This window comes from Sphaeramia orbicularis, chromosome 1, assembly GCF_902148855.1.
Source record: "Sphaeramia orbicularis chromosome 1, fSphaOr1.1, whole genome shotgun sequence".
NCBI classification, from domain to species: Eukaryota; Metazoa; Chordata; class Actinopteri; order Kurtiformes; family Apogonidae; genus Sphaeramia; species Sphaeramia orbicularis.
Window position 1 is genome coordinate 29,778,324 of NC_043957.1, and position 10,379 is coordinate 29,788,702.

The window sequence follows — 10,379 nt, forward strand, 5'->3', positions numbered from 1 at the left end:
ACACATTTATTCTCAAATATAAATATTTATTGTGATGATTTTTCTATATAATCTACTAAAGATCAATAGAACATTTTGTGTACACAATATTGTAAACCATTTAAAATGTTAGAATAATGGCGCAAGTAACAATATGCATTAAGTACAATTTAATCCCACTTGTTCTTTAAAAATGTCCATTTTAATATAATTGCAATAGCCTATATACACAACATATAATTATTATAACACTTGTATTAGAGTCAAATAAAGTGTGCAAATATATATTTGTTGATTATCAGCCTTCGCCAAGTGCAGTACAGTTCCCCTGGGTGAGAGATCAGCATAGTGGAGGTTACATTCAGTTGATGTTACATCTTGACATAATTTCCTGGTTTTGTTCTACTTCAGTGGATTTACAGTTATTGGGCAGATTGCCATAGGAAAAAAAACCAGAAAAGACCCACCTTCTTACAAACCACAGAATATATGTAAACACAAACTATCAACTCTGCACATTTGTAAACAGACAAAGCAAAACAGTTTTTCTCTGAACAACAATGTGCTCTATGGCTATAAACTACTGTGATAGACTGAAGAGCATTTTTAATAGTAACATCATTGCTACAATCAGTGAGAGACTCAGTGTTAGGCACAATGTATCCTAACATTTTCATGTATGAGAAGGATACATATCTTAGTCATGACATTTTTTTGACTACAGTAACTACAGTAAATAATGAATCAGTTAACTATCCATGCCACCTCAGTGACACTAATCACAGAACTGAAGTAATGCATATTTTCTCTGTTCAGAGGTGCATGTTGATAAAGAGGTTTGTTGATTTTAGGTGAGGACTCACAAGCTGCTACTTTAGCTCTTTCCCATCATCTTCAACAGAAGCTATAGGGGAAGAAAAGAATGAATTAAAAACTGTCCCGACATGTCTATGAGTTTATGCAAACTATGAGTCATACATGAATAATAACTGGTAATATATGAGAGATTTATGCTCACATGGGTTCAGCATGTTACATGCATTTTTCTTCAATAGAAACAGTTGAAATTTAAGATTTGCATATTTACCTTTGTTAGGTGATATTCCCCATCAACCAGAAGCTCAACAACACTGAAGTGGTCAGTGTTTGGCACGTCCTCCAGAGTAACATTCAGTCCTGACTCTTGCAAAGTCTTTAAAGAGAAGAAAGAGAAACAGTGACAAAAACTAAAGTAAAGAACATGCATTAATAACCACATATTATTATTAATGTATGTGAAATCAGTGATATGTACATAAATGACTTATTTAAGTATTAATTAAAAATACAAGCGGTTGCTCATTGTAACTTTACATCTAATTTGCTACTTTTCTGTGTTTTATATAATAGTAAATTGAATATATTTGACTTTTGATCGATAGGTATCACTGACTCGGGGTAAATCCATCTGAAATCACCAGGTTTCAGAAAATGTTTCTAACTGACCATGTCTAGTTTGCTTGACATTGTCAGTATATAATGCTCTTACTACTAGTGAATACCACATTACATTTAAACCTTCTTTAGTTTGTGATGCATTGTGGTTTTGAAAAAGTAAAGTAATGCCTTTTTTGGACTATTTATCATAGATGCATGAAACTTTTAGGGGTACAAGATATGTTTTTCATTCTTTTTTAAAATTATATTGTTTTACTGTAAAAGACAGTCCCCAATTGCATACCACATGGTTTTGCAGTAAAATCTCCATCATACTCCATTGTCTGACAGTATAAAACAAATCAGAGATGGTCAGTCAGTGGATTCACATGGACTGACGTGGACTTACTGTTTGTTGACATTTAAAGACTGAATACAAAAACAAAATAATGATATGCTAAAACTGTCTAATTAAAGCGGACAACATCTGAAGTACTGACTTTGTAGTATTCTTCTGACTGCTTGCGAAACTCAGGCGAATCGTTCTCAGCGACGGCCACAACGACGTGGCAGCCGGAGGAGGACAGTTTAAGCTGAGGGACCAGTTGACTGGGGCTGTTTCTCAACGCCACCTCCCTGCCAATAGGAAAGACCCAGATGACAGAGGAGTCAGACGCTGCCTGGCACAACGGACCCAGCAGAGGACAAACATTCAGAAACACACGAGGAGATTCAAGCAGAGTTTCTCCATCACAACACTGCACACAAACAGCACTCGTACACATAATGTGCTCTGACATGAGTATTAACACACATGAATTAGTGCAGGGTTTCTCGGATTGATTTCAGCAGAGTTATCAATATGAAAAAGAAAAATTATCAAAATGCCATGATAAACTAAAGAAGAGAAGATTTTTATTGATGAGAAACACCAAATATCAGTTTTTGTCTCAGTAAAGAAAATAAATTACAGCAGGGTTCAAGGTTGAGAAAGCAGATTACTGTGAGTAATATTAGTAATCAGGTTTAGGCAGGATAGTAGATAATCCACTTACAAACTATGATGGTCTCATTACTGTAATACCCATTTATCTGATCAATAATCAGATTACACCTACACACTTCCTTAACATGTCCTCTTGCAAATTTACCCTCCCTCTAAAAACAGAAAGCTTTGAACTAAGAGACCAAAATGTCATTTTAACAGACTATTTCTCATTAATAATTAATGTCGAAGTAATTTTATTTATTTAAAGGGGTCATATTTTGCTAAACCCACTTTTATTAGTCTTTGGTATATTTATTTGTGTATTTGGACCCCAATAGTTCATAAAGTTTGAATTTGAACCCTCCAGGTGCTATAGAGCTATCTTTATATTCATTTTGGCAAAAATCAAGAGGATTTCTACAACCTGTTTAAATTCCTGCTTAATTTTTCATGTCTATAAGTAATTACATCACAACATTTGCTCATTTAAGGTCAAGACTTCCAACCAGCATTTCTCCCAGTACACCATAATTGTTTGTCAGCAGCAGCGGTTGTAGTCCATACTGAAAATATGTCCAAACTTTGATCCGATTACCTAAAATGTTCAGTTGTTGGTTGTATTAACGAACATAAGTGGCTGAACGGGACAGAGCAGCATGGTCAACAACCTGGAGGGAATGGGGTGTGAAGCGGCTCATTTGGATTTAAAGGACCAGCATTCAAAACGACCGGTCTGATGTCCTAACATAAAACTAGGGTTGAAGAGTTGGAAGAGTTGAAGGGTTGACTTTAGTTAATGAAGAATTCAGACCCGAGAATAGCATTTACAGTTTATGTAGACCACAGGGAAATGTTTTAAAATGCCTAATTTCATTGAAAAAAAGCAAAACATCACTCCTTTAACCTGTATTTAACCAGGTAAGTTAGTTGAGAATAGGAATGTAACGATATGAAAATTTAATATCATGGTTATTGTGACCAAAATTATCACGGTTATCATTATTATTGTGGTATTGTTGAAATTGTGCTCAAAATGTTCAGAAAGTACTTATACACACACTGAAATAATTTAACCAAGTTGTATTTTGAAAAAACAAACAAAAACACAAACAAACAAAAAAATAAAATAATGGGCACAATGTACCTTCTGTTGGCAGAAACATTCAAATATTAACCCTTAGTGGTCTGAGCCTATTTTGTTCATTTTTGAGTACTTTTGATTTTGCCTTTATATACTGTATACAAAAATGTTTACTTTACCCATGTTTGATATCTTTTTTTTCAGCACAACTTCATCGATATCATCTGCCTATTATTTTTTTTCACTTTAACCTACTATAAAAACATAAAAGGCCAGAAAACACACACAAAAAAAAAAAATCCGATTTGAAAAATGTATATACACTCTTGCGTAAATAACACAAAGATGCTTAACGAACCTTTCCAAAGACTTTAAAAGTGAATATTGGTTCCAGATATTAGGTATATAAAATCAAAATTGTAATAAATTAAAACTATACTCCCCTAAAAGTGCAGTAATCAAACACAGTTATCTTGATAATTAGAATTTAAACGGTAATACTAACCGTCTGCAATTTTACCGCGGTTTATCGTTATACCGGTAATCGTTACATCCCTAGTTGAGAACTGATTCTCATTTACAATAATGATAATTTTACATACTTATACCACTTACACTTGTAGTTGCTCAACTTCCCAACAAAACATAGCTGTTTTTGCAAAAATTTCATGACCTAAGTGTAATCTGATTTATATCCCTGCACAGAAAGTGGTAACAGTGCACCTTATACGCAGTTTTATAACAAAACATTAGACAAAAAAAGAATTAGAAAACCAAAAAGACAAAACTTTGGGATGCAATATATTATGAAGCCACAGTCAAATTTGTCTGGTACAAATAATACATCCCTGCATGTTTCGCAGACTGCAGATTCTCTAGATTTTACATACCACATACTACTTCATCCTAGAATAGAAGTTTTAATGTCATTGTCCGGTAAAAAAACAAAACAAAACAATGTGATACAGATTAGCACTTTGCTGGTTGAGCAGCAATAGAAACAAGCTTGGAACAACCACTTTACTTCTATATACACAAAAATTTAAATAAATAAAAGATATAAATGTAAATAAAATAAAGCATCAGTGATATGAATTGTGATTTACATACTCAGTCATTTTCAATGGCTCGTTGACATAGGTGGACAGGATGGGCAGGAGGTCATATATACCGCTGATGAGGAAAGCACCTGTGAACCAAACAGCAACAGGAGGAAAATTAAATAAATCAGCTCTGCAACATTTTTCAACACCAAACTTATCGGTTACTTACTTTTTTTAGGTATACAGAAGCTCACCTTTGATCTGTGGGGCGATGCTGTACTGTGACCAGTCAGTGGACAGGACCATGGCGGCCAGGTGAGCCCCGGCAGAGTGACCACATATGTACAGACCACTGAGGAAGAAATCATTAATATTTAGTTTTGACCGCACACATTAACTGCAGTCTCCAATGTATGTGAAAGTAGATCAATAAAGATCTTGGTTACCTGATGTGAGAATACTGCTGAATAACAGACACAACACTTCGGCGAACTTGAGAAACCATCAAGTCCATGTTACCTGAAAAAGATGTTTATGTACCACAGACAGAAAAATGACAATTAAAGACATAATCTCCCCAGCAAAGGAAGGAATAAAAAGCAACAAATAGTACACCAATTTTCAGATACAATACATTTTTACCTTTTGGAGCTATGTCATAACCCACGGCCACCACCACTACACCTTTATCAATAAGTGGAACTGCCATGAATCCAGACTCATCTTTGCTGTGAGTGCACAAAACATTACCAGGATGAAAAATCTGGTTAAGAAATGCTCACACTTTTATGATGCAGAAGCCACTATGAGCACTGATTTATACCTGAGGAACTGCCAGTATCCTCCATGTAGGTAAATAACAAGGGGCATATCTGAAACAGAAACAATAAAACTGTTAATCATCACATATCCAGTCAAGTCAGTTTATTAATAAAAAACCATTACCCAAAGTGATGTATGGAGGCATTAGAAGTACATGTAGAGCAAATAAAACAAAAACACACAAGAAAGAAGGGATTTAATGGTTCGATGTGTGTGATATGTTGCAACATCTAGTGTCATTATTTCTAACACATCAACAATGAGGGTAAAATGTTCACTTACTGCCTAATATATCACACCCACTGACAGGTCCAATTGGAATGAGATAATTAAAATTAATACTATTTTTCCTGACAGTGACCGTAATGTTATGGGTGATGACTGCACACACAAAATTAACTTTTTACATTCCTTTATTGGTGATGATAGCCCTGTGGAGCATCCTGTAATTGGTTTAATCCTGAACTATCCAAAAGGTATTTTCACACTATAAATTCAGATTCAGATTCTTTTTTTGTCATTTAAACATTTCCATAATAGATGTGATGCAAAAAACGAAATGATGATGAACCAAATGAACCAAACCATGCTTCAGTTTGGTCTGGACTGATCATCTCTTTTCTTTAAACCAAAAACCACTTGTTTTGGTTGTCAAGAGATGGGGGTGGGAAGTGGAGGCAGTAAAGCATTTGGAGCTACTGTAAACTCAGTTAACACTGATGCATTTCCTCTATAGATATAAACAACTCATTCTAAGGTAATAAAATGACAACTATTCTGATTTTGGCTGAGTCTGCACTAATGTAAATATAATTATGAGTATAATATTCCCTTTCTGTCCCCTTATGTCAGATGTTTTTAAATCTTACATATTGTACTTTTAATAAGATAATATATAAATAAAAAAAACAAAAACAAGTGAACAAGTCAAATACAAATAAAAGCCCTTAAGTGGTCACAACAACAATTTAAAGACTAAAGAAGGTAGGTAGGTGATAAAGGTGAACATACCCAGAGAGTTGGTTCTGGGTATGTACACATCCAGCTTCTCTCCATCTTCCTGTCCATACGGTACATTGAGTAAAGTCTGAGCCAATCCTCGAGCTCGCTCCGTACCTGGACGCACACAGCAAATAATCAGACAAAGCCTGACATTATAGTACACACTGAATATGGGAACAGGATTTATCTCACAGCTTTGAGAGCAGATTTGTGAACGTGGGCCTATGATTGCATTTGAAGTGCTAAGCCTTTCCTGGATGCTGCTTTTGTACAAAATCCTGATTTACTGCTGTCTGGCTGGGTGATTTAACCCATTAAGACCCAAACAGCACCTAAACTGTTTAATATCTGTTGATCCACTAATCCTATCAATCCATGTAAATAATTGCTGTAAAATGCAGTTGTCATCTTTTCATGGTCATCAGATATGACCCATTTGGATGTTCAGAGGCTCCGTAGTGAGAATAAAAACACCGTCACCTTCTACAACATTGACAGTGGATGGAGACACTTGTTGTTGCTGACTTGTTACTGACTTCTATGTTCAGTTACTGATATCTTTGCTGAAAAAGTCAGTTTTTCTTCAGTTTTCTCTGTTCATGATATAATAACCCACAACTGTAATCTAAGCTTTTATGAACATCTACATGATCAGTGAATTAAATGTAGGAAAATACCTGATTTTCACTGAAAAAATATAAAATACAGAAGATATTATTACAATAAATGGTGATAAATCACTTACAGAAGATTGAATATAGAGAAAAAAATCATTTGGGAACTGACACAAAAGTAACACAAGGTCTTTATGGGTTAGAAAAAAATAGTGTGTTGACCTGTGGGGAATCATGGGTTCTAGATGTGGTGGTTTTTATGCTGGGGAGAGCTGACTTTTGGAAAAAAATCTTCCACCTCCTGGACTTCATCACTATCAATACTGAGGGTGGGATGCAAAAAGGGGGGGTGTTTTTAAAACTCACATCTCGACCCTGAGGGGCAACATCCCAGTACCCCAGCACGGATATTTGTTGTGTATTCACGCATGTTGTACCACATTTGTCCAGCAGTCATCGCCAAAGCGTAATGTTACCCCATTGCTCTAAGTGTAGGCAACATTCTGGGCATAGCAACATGATTGTAAGACTACTGTGTTCCAAAATTACCAAAATCTCCTAAAATATTGGTCCTATCAACTTGCCATTTTTGCTAGTATCTTCCTTGACCAACAAAGTATGTCAAACTGCGGCAGTCAGCTCTTTTTGGATTTTGTGTGATGCCCGAGACACACACACACACACACACACACACACACACACACACACACACACACACACACACACTTGCCACACAATTGTCAAATTGGTCACAGGTGATAGTTCAGACAAAGCATGATCCTCAACCCATATGAATGGGTTGTCATCTTTTCATCTTTTACGTTAGTTTCCATCTTGTTACATCTTGTGATCCATTAAATTTTTTCACTTTCATGTTGACATATTTCATTTTCATCTTGTTTTGTTTTGCATGTCACCTTCATCTTATTGAATCCTTTTGCGCTGAACTGTCTTGTGTTCTATCATCTTCATCACATTGAATTGAATTTTCAATTCAATACAAAAAACCATTTGGCCCCAAGGGGCAATTCAAAGGCACATATGAGCAGCATGATTGCATGACACTTGTATACATCCAAATAAATCTAAGAAAATACAGTAAAAAGAAAATAATAAAAAGTTGGTAACGTGGATAAAGTGCAGACGGGATAAAAGAATGTAAACATAAGTTTTGCATTATGGGATTATATTGCAAAGGTAGTAATGAATATAGAAATAGAAATAACAGAATCCAGCCTCATCTTGTGGCTGTTATACCATTTTCATCTTGTTTTTTCTTTTATGTTATTTTCATTCCGTCTCATCTTGTTGCATCGTTTGCATATGATGTAAAACTACTTATCCATATATACTACATTTGTATGTTTTCTTTCAAGAACAAAAATCAGCTTTTAAGCATCAGAAAATAAATCACATTCATCGTGATATTTATCTGTATTTACTGATGTGGCAGTTGTTTTTATCGTCCTGCCCTTTCACCACAGAAATAAATCCTATATGCAAAACCTATTTTTCCCACACAGTATGGATCAGACCTACCTGATCTCTACATTTTCACTTAATGGGCCTTAAGGCAGTGGCGCCTGACAACATTTGAAACGGACGTACCTGTTTACGTACGTAAAACAAGCATAAAAGGGTCTTTAAACACAACATTTGTCAGGCACCTGTGTGGACACCGTCCTGCTGTCGGGCCTGCTCCGCCCCCACCGGATTTCTGTGTATTATTGAAAATCAGCATGAAGCAACAAAACATACCGACCTTCCTTCAGAGCCTTCACATGGGCCTTGATCACGTCGTCCGCAGACATCCTGTGCGACCAGCGGCTGGGTGAATACTGCCGCTCCAGCTCCTGTCAGCCGGGGAGAAAAGCCCAGAGCCGAGCGGCCATGAAAGCCACACAGCAGGAACCATCAGGGGTTTATACATGTGGTGAACAGCGCCCTCCACTGCTACCACTAACCCTCATATCTACTTAGATCTACTTCACTTTTTTTTTTTTTTTACCATAAAACATAACCATTACAGAGCCCCTACAACTCCAGGGAGATGATCTTTTGCTGCATTTTTACACACAACTTAAACAACACAAAACATCCTGTAGGATTTTAGGGACTCTGTAGCAATGCAAGATATCTTTAAAAAAAAGAAAGAAAGAAAGAAAGAAAGAAAGAAAGAAAGAAAGAAAGAAAGAAAGAAAAGGAACATTCATGCACATAGGAGGAAATGAAAAGAAAAGCGGATCTCTTACATCTTTGCTCATTTTGGTCCAGTGCGTCATTTTTGTCTCTTTAATGGACTAGTTTTCCAAAGGTCCTGTGATAAGTCAAACCAAGCTCCATGTGCAGCAGCAGTAGGACTGATAGACTGAACTTCAGACCCATGGTACGTAATCCACCTGAGGTAGTCAATACAACTAAACATACCACATGAGCACCAGTGTCCTTCAACATGACTGTTGTTCCTGATCGCAAACAATTAAAAAAAAAAAAAAAAAAAAGAGGAACTAGTATCTGGGCCTGTTCTCCGTACTGTCACTTTGTATTTACATATAGACTGCCTCCTGCTTTTCTGATAACTAACAATCATATCCGACTACATATTATGTAATATTACATATTATGTTGACATGTTCAGCTAAAATAATAAGTTTTACATCTTTAGGTTCTTTCAAGACAAAAATAATTAGTATTTCGATGGATCGAGATTCCACTGCAAAAATGTTAACACCATCTAATAATAATCTGTAAGTGACACAAATACTAAACTGTCTCTCTAATATTTCTAGAAAGCAGTGACAGAATGCCCCATATAAGCTTCATCCATCAGCCCTTAAAGACCTAGAACTATTTTTTGGTGACTTCTAAATATTTTTAAGCTCTACATTTATCCTTTCATAAGTGATTAACACCATTTGATACAGTGTTATCCTCAGCATATAACATTTTTAGTGAAAATCAGGGATTTTCCTATAGTTCCTTTACTGACTATGTGGATGTTCATTATATATTACATATTATATATGATATTTAACATAACAGCCCACCATGTTAAACTTTATCTAACTTTTTCTGATGTCCAAAATTATCTGAGTTCACCCACTATTGGACTGCTCCTGTTATTTTTATATTGGCCCTACTCCTCTACCTTCTCCCATTTATTTTATTTTATTTTATTTTGAACTAACCCTAGGTATCTGTAGCTTTTTTTTTTTTTTTTTTTTTTTTTTACAGTAAAGGAAAAGACAAAGGCGGATCAGTCGGCGGAGGAACTCGCTGCACGCTGATTGGTCAGCATTAGTGCTGACGCTCTCCTCCCACGTTTGTGTATGGGTAAAAAGGTCACGTGGGGTTGCCGTTTTTTCGATCCTATTGGTGAATTTCATTTCCGGTACAAATATAGTCGCCGACAGTTGCAGGCGCGCCAAATTCAA

At 35.8% G+C, this 10,379-nt stretch overlaps 1 protein-coding gene across 1 annotated transcript; it reads right to left on the reverse strand.

Annotated features, from left to right (window-relative positions):
* Positions 1 to 5: 5 nt before the first annotated feature.
* Positions 6 to 9,316, reverse strand: afmid (arylformamidase). The gene is made up of 11 exons (XM_030146429.1): positions 9,198 to 9,316; positions 8,708 to 8,798; positions 6,341 to 6,445; positions 5,331 to 5,379; positions 5,150 to 5,235; positions 4,954 to 5,026; positions 4,762 to 4,859; positions 4,575 to 4,653; positions 1,896 to 2,031; positions 1,067 to 1,171; positions 6 to 883 (listed from the first exon to the last, which is right to left on the reverse strand). Exons 1-11 carry the CDS (start codon positions 9,225 to 9,227, stop codon positions 854 to 856), a joined length of 882 nt encoding a protein of 293 aa, XP_030002289.1. The 5' UTR covers positions 9,228 to 9,316; the 3' UTR covers positions 6 to 853.
* Between the last annotated feature and the right edge of the window lie 1,063 nt (positions 9,317 to 10,379).

Coding starts and splice junctions, on each gene's coding strand:
- afmid (XM_030146429.1), bottom strand. CDS start 9,227: ATGACGCACTGGACCAAAATGAGCAAAGAT. Junction 8,799..9,197: donor GGACCAAAATGAGCAAAGAT/GTAAGAGATCCG, acceptor CCCGGCTGACAG/GAGCTGGAGCGGCAGTATTC. Junction 5,380..6,340: donor ACCCAGAACCAACTCTCTGG/GTATGTTCACCT, acceptor TTTCTGTTTCAG/ATATGCCCCTTGTTATTTAC.